At 40.9% G+C, this 18,101-nt stretch overlaps 1 protein-coding gene across 3 annotated transcripts in view; it reads left to right on the top strand.

The window, feature by feature from the left end:
• Nucleotides 1-18,101, top strand: part of roraa (RAR-related orphan receptor A, paralog a) — a 310,863-nt gene that overhangs the window by 249,180 nt on the left and 43,582 nt on the right. The window contains exon 1 of one of the 3 annotated variants that reach the window (XM_058767481.1): nt 1-123. This exon is cut by the window's left edge and continues 21 nt beyond it. The exons of the other annotated variants lie outside the window; for them this stretch is intronic. Coding sequence (XP_058623464.1) covers nt 93-123 — 31 coding nt within the window. The 5' untranslated portion in view covers nt 1-92. The remainder of the gene's footprint in view (nt 124-18,101) is intronic. 3 annotated transcript variants of the gene reach the window in all.

The following is an 18,101-nucleotide window of genomic DNA, read 5'->3' as shown; positions in this document are numbered from 1 at the left end:
GCAGAGCTATGCTGGCCAGCTGCTGCTGAAACAGCAGTGGACTGATTGAGCTAGCACTCGCGATACCGCTCGCCTATGGACCGCCGAGCTTAATGATGTATTTTGTGATTTCAGCTATGAAAGGTAAGAGGAGAAAAGCATGCTGGGGTTTTATCTGTCCTTTTTGTAAACTTCCTTTTTTTTTGCGAGCGAGTCGAGCTGCAAAGGGATTTATTCATAGTCAGCCAACTCTCTGTTAGACCGTCTCGTGCACAGAGAAAGAGCGAGCGAGAGAGACAGAGAGAGAGAGAGAGAGAGAGTGCTGGGGCTTGTGCAAGTGTTTGTTTCAGGGAAATTAAGTTGTGGCATTGTTTTACATTTCAGTTTTGCAAGGAAATTAAGTTAGTGCTTTGATATGAATGAGAAAGTTCTGTTGCTGAGGCAGCTGAATGTCAAAAGAAGAAGAAGAGGCTGTTAGTATGCTGATGTCTGATTTTTCTGTTCCTGAGATGCATTAGAAAATAAATGATTTTAATTCAATATAATACTTTTTTATTCTTATTTTACACACTCAAAGTTTCAGTTTTAAGTCAAGAACTGGTGGTCTCATCGCCCCAAGTCAGAAACCGAGATTATTTAGTGTGTGTGTTGTGTTGTCGAAGGGAAAAGGTCGAGGAGAGTTTGAGTCGGGACGCTGGACGTGTCGTTTGGGTTGATGTCGGTGTGTGTCGTGTTCCACTGACCTGTTTTTTGGGCCGTGAACAACCAGAGTGAGCTCCACACCACTATACTGGTGTTGATCCTGCCTCCGTAATCCTGTTCACCGGACCCCCACAATAACACACACACACACACACTCACACTCATCTGCCCCCTCTAGGCTGGATAACCTGCATTCTCACATTCATTTGTTTTCATTTGAAGTCTCTTTTCTTACACTTAAAAATACATACACTCTCCGATCTATTAGTGCTCCATGCGTCCGTGCCACCACACACACCCCCTCCGCTTCACACACACACAGCTGTCATTCTGTATTAGGCGAGAGGTGTTGAGAGTGGAAAAAGCGATGGATGTTGGTGTTGAGCCGCGGTAACACCACTCTTCTCCTTCGCACACTCTCCGTGAATCTCCCACTGAAAGCTTTTCGACAGTTCACCTCCACTGCACTCGCAGTTATTGCATTACTACAACACTGCCTCGTGATCTGTGTTGGAGATCAGTTAAATAGCAAGTATTAATGAGTTTTTGTGCAGCATCAAATTGCATTGCTAAGCCATATTTATGCATCTATTGCGTAATAAAATATTTATGCTAATTTTCCAACTTTGATTTTGCAAGGACGTGCATTGAAGTTTATATTTTGTGAACCTTTTTTTCCTTCTTGTTCAGATCTTTGTGTGTTTGGATTGTTCATACCTTCACAGGCCTCTGAATGTGAAAGCGTGTTGTCTGAATGCTCGTGTGGGTTTAGTTTTTTGCATGCATGCAGCCGTTAGTGTGTATTTGTGGGTATGATCGTGCAAGTGTGTGTGTGTGTATTGTGGAGCTGGAGCAGGTGTATGCGATACCCTCTGACCCTGTGTCTCATGTGTGGGTTGTTCTGAAGAGGCTTACAAACTGAAAATAGAGCTCTTGGAGACTGGAGGAATCCATAATCATAAAACCAAAATAAATCTACAGGGTGTCTAACTCTTTAATAAAAGATTTTCTAATGTTTTAGAGGTTGATACTGTTTGCATGGACTCAGTTATAATTGGGTATTATTAGATTTTTTTTTTTTTTTTTTTATTGAAAGCAACTTGTATTTGTGTGTAATTTAATTTTCAAACTGTTTAATAAAAGATTTCCTGTTGTTTTAGAGAGGTTGATACTATTTGCACTGACTCAGTTACAATATTTTGATAGGATTTTGTTATTAGATGTATTCTGTTGAAAACATTTTTTTTATATATTTTTATATCATTCCAATGTTAAAATGATTTAATAAAAGATTTTGGAATGTTTTAGAGAGGTTGATACTTTTTGCAGTTTGACTCGGTTACCATTTTTGGGTAGAATTGCTATTCAGTGTTTTCTATTGGAAACAACTTGTACTTTTATGTAACTTCATTTTTTTTAAACATTGCCAAAACTCAAAAATCATTAATAGACACTCTCGTTTATTTTGTTTTGTTTTGTTTTTGCAAAAGTCTTCATAAAACCTAATTTCAGTCCAGCATCTTTATCAGAGCAGTCGACACTGATTTTGCTGTGAAACCACATTTCATTCACGTCTGGCAATTACAAAGTGTTTGCTTTGCAAGTCATTTTGACAGGCATGTCGTTACAGACGCTAACGCCTCCTTGTTCGGTAATACGATACGGTTATCTGTCTTTTTTCCGATCGTACCCCTCATCCCTCCTTTTTCCTTTCCTCTTTCCCAGCCTCCTAGCCACACACTTGCCTCTCAAGTACCTAATTACCTGTAATGGAAACATCCCTCTCATTACCCTATGCAAATGAGCTAGCCTGCTCCACACAATTAAGATGAAAACTCCAAATATTAATTACATAATTAAAGAAAGTTGTTTGATGTGCCAAAGACAGAAAAAAACAGGCCTGTTTCATCTGTGTGGTAATTAACCCTTTAATAAGCTATAAAGTATGTTGGAAAAGAGCTGTTTGAAACCTTCTCACATTGATTTGCACATGTTCTGAAAAGTACCAGACTATAATGAATATAAACGAATGTAGACGTTACAAACAAAGTTAAAGCAAATAACATTTGCATGCAATTGAACGTTAGTGGTTTGCCCTTTCTCTCTCTTTAGTCACTAGGCTAGTAGAGTGTTCTTGACTAGTGTGATTCTCTGGGCACTTCGGTAACACAGCAGAGGTTAACAAGATTGGCTGTAATCCAGTTAGCCACAAAGGACAGAAAGAGGGCAGGCAAAATCAGATTAAGGTGAAGTAAAGATGTAGCCCACTAGCTAGGGTTAAAAATAAAGAGAAAGATTACTGGCCAGCAAGGAGTGTTAAGTGGACTATTTCTGCAGCGGCTTCGGGTTTTGCTATGGAGTGGGGTAAGGAGTCACTTTTATGGATATTTAAGTGCGACTTGGTATAGTGTTAATGTTTTTTGCATTAAATATTAAGCATTTGGCAGTTTCAAAACTTCAAAATGTAAAACCTACATTTGAAAAAGAATTCATCACACTGTCTTTGAATGTTGTGTTAAAATAAAGAACAGTTGTTATCTTTTCTATACATGTTATGCTGTCATCTTGTGTATGTGGCCAATTCTTGGTCAGAATAAGTTTAAAAATAAACCAGACTTTACTGTAATGGGCAAAAAGCTATCTATGTAAATATAAGGACTGAAACATACAAAAATGTCACTGTCTTGTATTTCAAAAGTTTAAAATGTAAAAAAAAAAAAATGTAATCCTGCTGCCATTTAAAGTCTAAAATCGAAAACAAATATATATATATTGATGTTATTCAGAATGTTCTCTTTCTGTCTAAGTGGTCGGTAGTTTGAATAAGTTTTAAAATAAACCAGAATTTATTCAAATTTTATTTTATAAAGTAAAGCAATTTAAAATTTGTTGCATTCTCATGGTAGCCACAGAGGGCGCTATTGCAGACTATTGCATAATTTCTCTTCTTGTTTGGTCACGTTCTAGCAGGTCATTGTTTCATGGCATAGTATCTATCGCCACCATAAATAATGAAATGTCTACAAAAAAGACAGCATTTTCACAGTTGTGTAATTTTGTATAGTATGTTTTGTCGAAATTTTGCACAGCGAGGTTAGTTTTGTATGTCATTGCAGTGTAAAGAATGCTGTGTAATTGACTTTAATCTACTCCAGTCTAGACCTGCCAAAAGACATGACTGGATCAAACCGAGGGATCAATCCTGGTGTGTGGAAGTGGGTTTTGGATTGATAAGAGCATATACACAAGCACACACACACACACACACACACACAGTCTGTCATCGTTTCTCCTTGGAGGTTGAGTGACCATATTCCACCACAACTTGTGAAAGAAACTGAGTGCCACATTTCCACAGGTTATTACAGTGTATGGCATGTGAGAGAGAGAGTGAGTGTTGGAGTGTGTGTCAGAACTGTGAAATGCATTACCTGCCAGCTTGGGCACGGTGACTGCTTAATGAGATATTGACTGGCCATTGAGAGCATAGATTTTTGATTTAGCTCCAGTGGTGTGTGAGAGAGTGTGTGTGTGTGTGTGTGTGTGTGTGTGTGTTTGAAAAAAAAACAAGCATCCAGACGGTCTGAAGATGGTGAGAGAGAGAAAGCGGAGAGGATGAATGAGTGAAATCGAGACAGAGCAAACGAAAGAGAGCAGAAAATAGAGAAAGAGAGAGAGAGAGAGAGAGAGTTTCTCTGAAGAATTGTAGTCTGGCACTTCTCCTGGTTACCCATGCCATGCACGGACACACCCATCCTCACGCTACATCTGAGCCCTGGCGCCTCGGACAGTTTGGCATGAGTCCCATGTGCCAGTCTCGACTCACCCTCTTGGCAGGCAAGACAATCTCCACTCCAAAGAAAAAAGATCCTTGTTACATCAGATGCTTCTGTCTCCGCTCAATCAAACCTGCGCTAATTTTATCCCCTTAGACTCCAAGTCAACATGAAACAAATATCGACACCCTATTTACTTTCTTAATGCATTTTATTATGGCTGATGCATCTTTCTAAATTGTCTTCAAAATGTTGCTTTCTCCTTATTTGAAACAACTTTTTCATTTCAGCTGACGTCATCAAGGCCACTTAAAAAAAACATCCCAGGTTCAGTGCAAGTTCAGCTCATTCAGCAGCATTTGTGGCACATTGTGTATTACTAAAAAATTTAACACATCTGTTGTTTTTAAGGTTTAATAAAGATTAGCAAGCTATTCTACTATTCACACTGTAAACATGTTACCATGAATATTCTTTGTGTTGTGTATATTTAACATTTGTGACCCTGGACCACAAAACCAGTCATAAGTAGCACGGGTATATTTGTAGCAATAGCCAACAATACATTGTATGGGTCAAAATGATCGAATTTTCTTTTATGCCAAAAATCTTTAGGATATTACTTAAAGATCATGTTCCATGAAGATATCATTTTGTAAATTTCCTACCGTAAATATATCAAAACTTCATTTGATTAGTAATATGCATGGCTAAGAACTTCATTTGGGCGACTTTAAAGGCTATTTATTGTCCTATCCTAACAAACATTGACCCTTATGACTGGTTTTGCGTCCAGGGTGACATTTATGTGTTGGCTCCATTCTCTTCCATAGTAAGTGGCTCACTGTAAACCAGATTTTGTGGGAAGAAGTGAAACTTAATTAAACACAATTATGCAACAAATTCTGTTTATTTAGCCCAACCTGTCATGAACCCAGAGTTTTCCTTTTACCCAGAGTAAGTTTCAAGTAGCAGGTGCCAGTAATCCAATCAATTCCTGACAGATAAATCAAGTCCCATCCTTTATTTTTGTCTTGCCAAATATCCCAATTCACTCAGAAATGTTATAAGTAATTGGGTTGCGAATGTTGTTTCATGTTGACTGAACACTTGAAGCTAGAAGGTCTACTGATTATTGAACCATTTTCGGTAGATTTTGTGAGGCATCCAGCATTGTTTTTTATGTTCGAGAGATTTGACTGTTCAGAGGGATAGTCGTCTCACGCCTTCGGAGTAATTTCCTACATTGACTCCACGTTAAGAGCACAGTCGTAAGGAATCCTTTGATGTCTCAGGCTGTCAGAATGTATTTCAGGCCTGCCAGAATTCTCTTTCTCACAGTACTTCACTGATAACACATTCACCACAGGTCCAGCTGCACCTACACACACACCAACGGTGCTTGCACGAAGCGCACACATGCACAAATGCTCCGTGCTCTCAAACACAGAGTAGGGTGAAAGGTGATTATTTTCACACTCAAATGCAGTTGGAAAAGAGTAAGAGATTGTTTTCATTTGAAGACAAGGAGAATGAGGAAGTGGATAGACAGACTGCACAAGAACAAGAGTAGGTATCCCAGACAAACAGTGGTGGTAGGTTGTACACACTGCCTCATTTGTCTTCAAAGAGTCCCTGGGAGCAGAGTAGTCCCAGTCCACCAGGTCAGGGTGTACTGAAGCTTCTGAGATGCAACTCATCGTCTTTTACTCCAAGCCAAGATTAGTTGGGTGTACCTTGGGTGTAACCTTTTAACCCAGCGGATTCAGATACATGCAGATGTAATTGCACTGGACATATTTGGTCTGTGTATGCTAGTCCCTGCCATGTACTCCTCCAGGTGCAGGTGCCGATGAGATTATTGTGTGAGACTGCTTTGCACTTTACTCTCATTCACACGGGCTGAATGCGGCAAACCACAGCGGCGATTGAAGGTGCTCCTATTCGCACCGGGCTTTTCTTGTACAACTTAAATTCCAAGCACGTTGTTTTGCCCCTTCAGGTTTTTTTTTTTTTGCGGGGGGTGTCTTTTTCTCCTTATCTTATTTTTGCCCCTCCTTCCTCCTTTTGAACACTCCTCTGAGAGCCGTCCACTAACCTTTTGAAGTTGCATCAAAGAGGAAATGGGGGAAAAAGCATTATCGATTTTGCGTTTTGTCAGACTCAAATATAAAAGAATGGAGATGCGTTCAACAGAAACTCAGGATCGGGGTCTGGACTGCTTCCCCTGTTCTTTGGCCCTGAACGGGAGAGCAAGAAACCCCGGGTTCTGACTACGCCACCCTGCCTCCTGGAGCTCCCAGGAGCCCTACTCCTCAAACCCGTGCTTTTGTGCTATTAATCCCTGGGTAAATCAAATCCTTTTAGACAGACAAACCTGCTCTTTCTACCCTGAAGATGTCAGATCTCTTATCTCGACTCCATCGGACCGGTATCATCTTTCCTGTGAGCTCACAGACTTGACCCGCTTTCTCCGACAAGAGTTGGAAAGGGTTGCAGAGGGTTTACTGGTAATCAAATCTGCACTGCAGGCATGCATGAAGGAGTGTAGTTGTTTGTGTTTGTGAGCGATTGAGAGAAAGCGGGTGACCCAGGGGAGGTAGATGAGATCTGATTGTCACTCTTTCTCCTCACTCTGCGGTGACCCTGCTGTGACATAAGCAGAGACCTCTGGGGCTTGTCTCTAGTCATTCCTAGCCCACAGAGCCTGATCCTAGAGCGGGTTTTTGTTATTGTTGCTCCGAAGGTAACGATTTGAGCCTTTGTTGCCAATCCCATATCAGAACTCTGCTGAGCAGACTTGGATAATATTTCAACTCTATGTGCGAGATTCTGTCTGTTTTGTATTGTCGTCATGTTATACTGTGTGTCGATGGTCACTATTCTGCAGGTTTTACACTCAGCTCAGACAAGAAGGAATCTACAGAGGTATCAGAGAGATAATGCAGGTCTATTCTTAGAGCTTTTCTCTATTTTTTTTCTTTTTCACATTACAATGACGATCTAAAACGTTTAAAGCGCGAGTATCTTTTATACGCACATCAAGCGGTCTTCCAAGTACTTGAGGACATAAATGTAAGATTTGGAATTCAGGTATCAGTCGGGTAACTTGAAACGTACAAAGAAGGAATGACATATAAAAAAAGAGGCCTCACTTTTGGTTCACAGCGAGGAGCAGGGTGCTACGGAGTGCATACTTGAGAGGCCAGGGAGTTCATCCTCCCTTCTTCACCATGGAGATCAGCTTTAATGTTCTCAAGAATGGCAGGAGAGAGAGGAGCAAAATGTGGGAGTATCCTTCTGAATTTTTATGAGATTAGGGAAAAGGACTGAAAGAGAGAGAGGGAGAAAAACGGGAGGAAGGCAGAACAATAGAAGCAGCTTCAAGTGGGAGGCTTGATTGCGGAAGGGAGATGAGCAACATTGAGTTGATTTAGAGGGGTTCCTGCCGGGGCCATCGAAGGTCCCGCTGTTTCATTCATATCCAGTATGTTCCTCCTGATCAAGCACCTGTACTCACTCAAATATGAAAACAGTTGAAAGATAAATGGCACTCCAGACCACTAGGTGGCAGTGTGACAGATGCAGAATGCTAAAATACTTTTTTGCAGATTTTTTTGGGAAGTAAATTGGCAATGTACAACTGAAAGCGATTTGTATAGACAAGGTGACCTTGTTCATGATACATAGGGAGTTGTCATATCAGTTGCAGTTAGTACTTGTACAGGAGTACGAACACCTAAAGGCATCCAGAGACTTGCCGTTTAACTGCTGTCTGTGTGAACCTGGTACAGCTTTCATATAGAAACACAACTTCAGTTATATCACAAGAAACGTTGGCATATCGTCTTCTAAAAGTCTGCATGCAGTCTAAGCGTGAAATTGTATCTCAAGGTTACTTTGATTAGGCCTGCTGTGTTCTAAACAAACCACATGGCATGAATTTAATTCTTCACAACAACAAAGCCAACCATTCTCAGCCCCACCGACCTCTGAAATGTGTTAGATATGCACATATATTTATTAGAAATTAAGTCATGCCTCCGTTTTAATGACGAAGATGAAAGGATTTTTTTCCATTATTTAAAGCATATAATAAAATCACCAGAGCTTTCCTGAAGTTCTTGAAATGTTTCGAAAAACACGGAATGTTTTTGATAGAAACCCAAGCAAATGGCATTATTAGCGTGTCCTCAACCAAATTCATAACTCATTCTTTAAAAATAACGTATCACAACAAAATCAATTAGAAGCAATAGCTTTGCTAGTCAGAACAGAGCACTGACATTTGAGATGACAGGAATTGTTTGCCCGTTAGAGTCCCGTAGGGTGATGGTAGGGGTTTCTGTTTGCTCTGTAGCAATGCATGGGTGTACCGCAGTAGGGAAGAGGGACTGTGGAGAGGCCCTTGACCTGCGCCAGAGTGAAACCCAGAGCCCCTACCGTTTAAACAGACAGTCTGATTACTGATTAGGAGCTCATTCCCTGTTGTGCGGAGCAGTTTGCATGTCAGCATCCATTCTACCCAACACTGCACTGATTAAGAATGAGTTGCCAAAGACGATGAAGCCTGGACCGACTGTCGCTGTGCCTCTTTTGTTTTCTCACTGTTTGCTCCTTTTTTGCTGTCTTAAAGAAACAGTTTACACACAATTGAAAGTTATGTCATCACTTTCACTCAGTTTTTTCTGTCTATCTATCTTTCTTTCTTTTTTGTATTTCATATATATTATATAACACATCGAATTACTTAATATGATATAATGCAATAATAGTTTATTTTTAACATTTATTGTCCCTTTTTATTTTTTCTCTCAGAGATTACACTGAGTGCTGGTGTTCACCCAGAGTCCGCTCTGGAGAGCCAGTAGTGTTTTGTTGTTGTTTTGAAGGCTTTTTTTCTCCTCTCTTACCCCATCTCTCTTCTTTTGTTGTTCCCCTGGGCTCCTTGTTTCTGGATGAGAGATCTCCCTCTGCTGAGCACAGGTTCTTGTCTGTTCTTCCTCTCTCGCTGCCTCCTTTTTTCTTTCTTTTCCTCTGTCTGGAAGTGCGCTGTGAAGCTGTCCATCCCGAACAAGAGCCGCATCAGCACAGAGGCAGTTAGTTTAGAGTCCACATTTCTGTCTGTCTTATTGGCCCAATCCCAAAAAAAACTGTGACATCCTAATAAACACCAAAAATGTGTTTAGACAATAAGGAATAACATTTTAGTAAGTACAGTGACAGATTTTGTACCATTTTCTTTTCTGAGAGTGTGTGTTTTGTGCTTTTAAGGACCCCTAGTTGAAAATCCTGCCTACTTGTGGAACTTAGAATTGGATTTTCTGTCACATACGCCAAAGCAAGAATCACCCCAAAAATCTTTCTCACTCTCCTTTCCTTTTCCTGTTTAATAGATCACAACCACCACCTTTATTTCCATGCAGTGACTGGTCATTACACAGCAGCAGTCATCTGCACTCTTGTTTTGTTTTTGTCAGTAGTTTCGAGGGACTGGAACGGCGATGATAGCGGCATTAATTCGTCTCATATGTCGACTGAAGGACACAACACGCTCGTCCACAGAGAGCCTTCTGAATCACTATCACAGCCTCTCAGACCAGCACTCGTCTTAGAGTGTCACTCTATGAATACCATCACTCTGTTACCAGTTACACAATGTGGGCGGCTGTGAATTATGGTGTCTTGTCTTAGCAAAGAGTGAAATCTCTTTCCAAACAGACTGACTGCATTATGCGGGCTTTAAAAAAAATACAGCTCACCCTTTGTCTACATTATATTTAATTTCAATTGGGTCTTGAATTTCGGTGCAGGTACTGTGCATAAGTTTACTCATTCCCACAGATTCCATGCTTATATGTGGCAAACATTTTCAGCACTCGGGACAGTTGGTGGAATTTATCATTTGCATGTGTTTTAAAGTCTTGCCAATTTAAACATTCAAACAGCTTGTGAGTACCGAATTGAGTTCTCTTTTTTTTTTTTTGCAGCTTATTGTTTGTAAACAATTAAATGCACACAAAATTATGTAAAAATACCCGTCTTGGTGAGTATTAACATAAACACCGTTGGTTATATCTTAAGTGAATGTAAACTGTAAAGAAAGAAAATGCACGGGTGTCAGTATATTGGATCCATGCATTAGGTCTTAAAGTGACAGCAGCCTAAAATCCTTTCTTTTAATCCTTTAATCAAACAACAAAAGAAAAAAATCACAGCTTTTTACTAAATAACTGAATAAATGTAAAGATTCACCTGTATTTAGGCCTACATAAAAAAAATTAAAATTAAAGCACTGTTTATTTTATTTATATCATTATTCTATTGTATTTATTTGTGCTATTGCACATTTCTTCATTTGTTTTTATTTTATTACAGACTGTTTATTTAAATAAACAGTTCAATTCAATTGAGAGTTTAAAATCAAGCTTCCTTTTGTTTCCTTTGTGTCCCAACTCCCCCTCAAATCAAAAAAATCCCCATGTTTAAAAGTGGTACAGTTTTACCCCAATCTCCTCTGTATTGCAGCAAAAAAGTCTCTGTGCAAGACAATCAAGCTGTAATCTTGATTTTGCACATTAAAAAAGTTATGAAATGTACAAACAGATAGACCGCTGCGAGGATGAGAGACAAAACATGCCCTTACGTGAGACTGTGCAACCACACTGTTTGAGATACTTGCACACAGACAGCAGAGACAAGACGAGATTTGTTGCGAGATGCGTGAGAGATGTTGTGAGGAAGATTTGTGCTTGTTGCTTTTGTGTAGGTGGTTGCTGGTATGTGGTTCATGTGTATGTGTGTGTTTCTGTATGGAGACCACAGAGAAAGACAGAAAAGGGTAGAGAAATTAAACATTTGTGCACTGCGTACATATGTGTGGGTGGGTTTGTTTGTTTGCCTGATCTCATCTCAACAGCAGGTTTTGTGCTTTTAACAGTTTACGTTTTACAAGTAAAAGGCAAAAGGAAACAGACACCAAAATCTGCATGCGCACAAATGTCTTTGTTAAGAAACGCATTTTCTCCCAGCGCCTGGCGTCTAAACCGGTATTAACACATGTGAGAGGAAAACAGGAGCTCATTGAAGCTCATTACAGTGATGTGTTACAAACATCCCAGAGATTAAACCAGATCAGCGGCTGAGCGTCCTTAACATCAGCTGCTGTATGTTCTTTGCCGCTACGATCGAATCTCATGGCTACTCTAGCGCGAGACTCCAGCTAGCTTTAATTATGAGCTGAAATTGTAAACAAAGCTGTTGATGAGAGGAGTGTGAAAATGCGCTGAGAGACGTTAGCACAATAATGGGCGCCCGGCCCGGTCGAGGAGTCTCGTTTTTTGATCTTTGACACATTTCGTAGGCATTGATTAGACCGAGCCTTTGATCTGTTGTGGGATACGTTGTTGCTTGGTTTAGAGGTTTAGGGAGTTTCATAATTTATACAAAAGGGATTTACGTGTGTGTATGTGTGTGTGTTTTTGTTTTCGCTCTTTCCCAAGCTTGAGCAACCTTAAGTAAACAGTGCATGCTATTGTGTTCGTTTACGGCGCGCCTCTCATTAGCGATCCCTGCGGTAATTATCAGGCTGATAGTGAAAATATTCTCTTCCTTATATTCTCTCATACACAGACAGACTGCGAGCCGGCGCTGCATTATTGATCAATTCCAGCTGAAATCAATCGAGTCCTGCACATCTTCTAAATCTAAAGACAGAGGGACTGTGTGAGAGCGATGAATTCTTAAACACTTCTCGGGACAGTTTTACCCTCATTTTTTAAGCGCGGAATATAAAAATGTCATCACGGTGTCCTTGAAAGGCAGGTTAACAGTGGAACTCACACAGTGAAGCCAATGAAGCATAGTTCTGTTGTGGGCCGCAGGGTAGGACTCCAAATCGGCCTGAATATTTAGCTGAAACAGCTAGTTGGTAAAAAAAAAAAATGTACCACACCCCAAAAAGAAAATGATGACTGAAACTTTGTGATATTAGATGGATGTTATATGTAAAAAAAATATATATTTAAGTATAGCCCTTTTATATATACAGTATGTATACAGAACTCTATGGTTCTCTAATTACTGAAAAATACATTAGAGTCTGATGAGACACAGCAAACTGTTGCATATACAGCTTTGGGTTTGCATCAGGTTTGGATTTGTAATTAATGAACATTACATGACTATATATATAATAATTACATTTTTATTATATTATAATTTAAATTCATATTTATAGAAAAATACTGCATTAGTTAGTTATTAGTATTTTATTTTAACCAGTTGGGTCACAAGGTCTCAATTGTGAGCCAGATTTAGGCTTCATTTTAAAGTCTGTACAGAACTCTAAAGGTTTTTTTTCTCAATACTGGTCCTGAAGTACCAAAGCACTGCACATTTTGGATTTAATATACCTTGTTTATTTATTAAGCTCATTAGTGGAGACTACAAGACCTAAAATGAGGAGAACAGTAAGAACCGCCCTATTTCTGGGCATTATTGATTCAATGTTTATTTATGCAATGATTATTTAAATTAAAACATAGTTACATGGTCTCATTAAGTTCAAAGCGTTTTTATTTTAGATCTGCACAGGCCGTTGATATATTTGGGACCGCTGGTATCCAGTTACATATGACTGGTTGCTTTTAATAGTGTATTATATTTTCCAGTCAGATAATATGACTGGTATGTTTGTAAGACTGCCTCATTGATTTTGATATCATAACAGCACAACCCCCAAACAAATACATTGAGTAAATCATGCAAAGATATGAGGGGTTTACTTTTCAACCTATCAAAAAAAAGGTAAAAAGATTAATTTCAGCCCAGAGCTCCCATTATGCAGGAAACAAATTGAGATTTATGGAATTAGTGCATATGCGGCATGAATCGAGATCTATTTTTGGTGCACAGAGCATTGCTGTGTAAAATATGATTGGTTGCGGGAACGTTCCCAGAGTGTTGGCGGAGCAGCCAGTGAGTCTTTGAGATGGGATTAGTTGTAGAATAGTGGCATTGATTGCTCACCGTGTTTCCCCCCAGTGCCTGGCGTTTGTTGTCTAAATACAGTTCGGATGTGCCCTCGCTCTTGTGGTGGGTGGCTCGCTCCGCTCAAGGTCGTTTGGGATGGTAGCGCTCCATTAATAACGCCCGTGAATCTACCGCATCTGTCTCCACCCCCATCTGGCACAGCCCCACCAACTGCAACCACTTCCATTCCTCCCAGAGGATGGCATGAAGCGAACCCACATTAGTGGAGAATTCGTAAAGCAGGTCGTGAAGGAATGTCTTCCATTTGCTCTTTCACAGCTTCAGAAGATCCAGTTCTCTCACGTTTGAAGGACAGGTGTGAATGAGCAACCCTGTACATACGTGAGCGTACGTTGTCTACATCCCAGCATGCTACAGTTGTCTACCAGATTCTCTGAGTGCAGTGAGGACATGAGCATTGGACCTAGCGGGTAATTCCCTGTTTGCTGCACAGCCCAGCAGCTCTACTACAGGGATGCAATTATCACAGTCCCAGACGCTTGCTGCAACCACATGACAAGGTGCTACTAGAGGAACCATCAAAGCCTGATTTTAAATGATGCATTTAATTATGTAAAACGGGAATTTGCATGTGTGTTGGAGAGCTTGTGTGTGCGTTTGTACCTGTGTTTGTTATCTTGTTGAGGGGTAAGGTGAAATGATCGTAGCTGTGTGTGGTATCCAGTGCACAGCAGGCTAGCAAACAGACACGTTTGTGTAGAAAAGGTGTGTGTATGTGTATGTGTGTTCATGCAGCGGTGGTGACAGGAAAGAGAAAGATGCACCCTCTCCACGCAAACTCTCCAAACAACAGATCTGTACTGCTCTGCCTCTAATAGCAGGAGGCCTACCCCTATAAACCCACAAGTCATGCATCTTACACTGTCTCTTTCTCTGTCTCACTCAATTTTTCTCCCTCCTGCCTTACTAGAGCTTAAATTAGCTCAAATAAACAGTAGTATTTGTGTATTACATCATCAGAAATTGTACAATTTAACACTTAAATCAAACCTGAGAGCTGCAGTGTTCAAAGCCATACCTGATTACTTTAGTTACTTCAGTTTACATTACACTCGATGCTAACCTCTACCCAGTTATTTAATCTGTAATTGATCCGCATTGGAATTGACATTTCGGCTTACGAAGCCAATTGACTCAGACTACGGATAGGCAATGTTTCTGCTTAGCTTCCACACCACACACACATTCTCAGATTAACACGATAAAGAGGGCCCTGACTGGACAGGTACCTGGGGTCCAGAGGTGGAAGGTTATCGTGCAAATCAGAATCCTGTTACCCTTCATTTCCTCCACCGACCGGGACGAACAGAATTAAGAATTTCAATGCCAGCGCGTGGCTGCCCTAGCTAGGAAGAGCGTGTGAATCCAAATAGCATGGTTAAATTTTCATAAGAATTGCGGAGAGCTGCATAAACTCAGCACTTGCTTTCGATTTGCCTACGCTGGAGGGCCACGGAAAGGGAAAGGGAGCTGGCACAGACCTTACAGTGGGGTTAAACAAACCAGGCTTAAGGAAGAACATTTTGTTTGACAGGTCCAAAGCAGGTGGTAATGAAATTCACTGACCCCACATGACGATTTGTACTACTTGGATCCACAACCATGATATAATCTTTAACGGGGACTGTCTGTACAGAATGGCACTACATTAAACCATGTTGTTGCAGTCGGTAGGTGTAGAATCAGATTGTATTCAGGTTCAAATCTCAGTTCCAGTCCAGCAAAAGTGAATCTGCCTAATGCCGATACTGAAAACACTCTTGATCCTAGAGGAGGTTCAGGAGAAAGAGATCTTAAACCGCAAGGCAAGGATTCCTTTCAGTAATCCACACTGGCTGCTGCCTCAGGCTCTGTTCTCTATTGGGGCCTCTGTGTGTGTGTGTGTGTGTGTGTGTGTGTGATGGCTTGGTTTGGACAGGTCCTGCAGAGAGAGAAAGGGATGGGGCAGCGGAGAGCTCCAATGTTAGCACACAGTACGCTGGATAGAGCATTATGTAATCATGCCTTATCAAGACCCACCGCCTGCATGGGCATAAACTCACAGGACTCTCTCTCTAGCTCTATCTTCCTCTTTTCCGCACAGTCACACACACACATAGAGATACACACTCACCTCCCACTGCCTACCGAGAGAACGCAAGCCTTCATTAGCTGGGCTAAATATCCCTGCTTTCTGCAATCTCCATCATTTTTGGCCTTCGGGCACTGGGATAATTACCTGCTCTCATTTCCCCTCCCTCTGGCCAGTGGGGAAGAGTCCTGCGTTGCATTAGTTTGCATTAAATATTTATCGGCATACTGCACATTTTCCCATCCCGTCAGCCGCCTCGCAGCCTTGACGGACAGCTGCCTTGCCTTGATGTTTTCGCCACAAGTCGCACCGCCTTTATCCAGCTGTCACCAAGAACGAACGTGTTAAACAAAGCATGCAACGGGTGAATAGGGGATTCTCTGTTTTTGGAGGGAAGAGTTGGCGAGAATTCTGGGGGAACAATGTACAGAACGTTTATGTGTGGGAGTGATAGTAGATAGAGAAAGCGTCATTCCTCTCAGGCCTGGCTGGCATGCTGTCCTTTGTGTGTTTAATTTTGTCTGCATGCAATGCATGCCAGTATGGGAACACACTTGAAAAAGACATTATAATGATCACCAATGGCGGTCTCTAATAGCCAGCCAGCTACTGATAGTGGACGCTAAAAGCCCAGGTGTATGGTGAGGGAAAATACAGATCTTTCTTGAAGTGGGTAATCCCATCAGAAGGGTGAGCTTAAAATTTCAGCGAACTCAATATCTCGCTGAGGTTTGTTTGTTTTAGTACTAACTAAACACAACTCAACTATCTCATCAGAGTTTTGGGTGTTCTGCAAAACCTTCACCAGATTCAAATTAGCTTCAAGCAAGAATAAAGGTAGGGTACTGCAGGACGGGTAAGGAATGTGTAAGTGTGTAAGGTGGACCTCCAGGATTGAGTACACTTGGTCTGCACCCATACCATTATATTACTCGTTCAGAAAAGCTATTGGATTGAAAGAAACAAGCCCCCTTCATAACACTGCTTTAAAAGAGTAAGCCTTAGACTGGTATCTTTAGGGGACTTGTTTACAGCCAGAAGAGGATTCACTTCAGTGGCCTTCTTTAATTAGAACTGAAATGACTGGTTGGTTGATCAGAGGCGTCAGTTTAAGTCGGGATTTGAAGACTGTGTCTCTAAGCCCCATCAGTGGCTCTTGTAGCAGATCCATGGGGAAACATGGACAATGATGGAAGCACCTTTAACACAGGATGGAACCAAGTGCTCTTGATGGACCATCCTCTGATTTCAGGGTTTAAAGAAAGGGATTTCACATAACTGAAGTCTGTCAGGGGACTGATGCTGAACAAAAGTCTTAGTTTCTTTTTTGAGAGACACCTAGCATCAAGAGCACAGAAAAGGAGTCTTCAAAGATTAAATCACAAACTGTATGGCTGTTTTTCATCCCTTTGTTGAACTGAAAGTTTCATGAGCTATGTCTCTAGTGTCATATGTACTATGTAAAGTTCATGCCCCCGTTTTGATATTTTCACAAAGCCAGGACATATATGTCGCTTACAGGAATAACTACCTATAAGCTTTCCATCTAGTCAACGTTGGAATGCAAGAAAATTCAACCAGGTATGTGTGTAGTCCATTGTCTTGAACTTTACAAAGATGTGACCAACCTTCCCATATCCTTCCAACAAGCCGGTATTGCTGTTTATTAAAATAATCCGCTCTCCGCCCTTGATTCGGCTTTCATTACACCAGCACGCCTCAAATTGAAAATAAATTTATAGATAAATGCTTTCGCTGCGCTGACAAATTATACAGCTGTAGCTCAAAGAGACACGTTGTTTATTTTGGGAACGGAGCACAACCGAAGAAACAAAAGAAGAAGAGGCTCTGAGAATGTTGATTAATAAGATGAATAACCGCTACAGCAGCGCTCAGAAATGAAAATGATTGGCTCTTCAAATACCCTTCCTCATTATTGTAATTATAGGTGCTATATTACGCCTCGGATTAAGTATTCATTACAGATTAAGGGGCGGATTTGAGCTTGTTGTAGAACGCACACTTCTCTGTTTTGACAACATACTTGAAAAGACTGAACCTCAGCCAAGACGCACGGGAGAAAAATTATTATTTTTTTTTAATCTCTCAAGCGGGTGACTATGTGTTTTCAGAGGGTGGCTTGTAATCTATCCCTGACTCTTTCCTTCTCATACCCAAACCCAACTCGGTTCTTTTTATCTCTCGCCTTAACACCCCCACACAAATGCACAGCCACACATGTGGACGCATAAATACAAACGCACACCTACACATGTACATAAACGTATAAAATGATGCCTAGCCATCCTTACATTATTTCATCTCTCTGTCCTTTGCTGTACTCTACCTCAGTGAATCCCACACTGACGAGGCGTAGAGTCTGTCATGGAGACAGCATAAGCCTTTCATATGCATAGCAGAGATAAGAGGCAGCCATTTTTATCAACTCCTCTCTCTCTCACCCAATCTTTACAAGAAAGTGTCTCCAAATCCCTGGTCCTGGTTAATGACATGGCCCT

The sequence above is a fragment of the Onychostoma macrolepis genome, chromosome 25 (genome assembly GCF_012432095.1).
Source record: "Onychostoma macrolepis isolate SWU-2019 chromosome 25, ASM1243209v1, whole genome shotgun sequence".
In the NCBI taxonomy this organism is placed as follows: Eukaryota; Metazoa; Chordata; class Actinopteri; order Cypriniformes; family Cyprinidae; genus Onychostoma; species Onychostoma macrolepis.
Note: the sequence above shows the minus strand (reverse complement) of the source record. Positions and strands in the feature narration are given on the sequence as shown.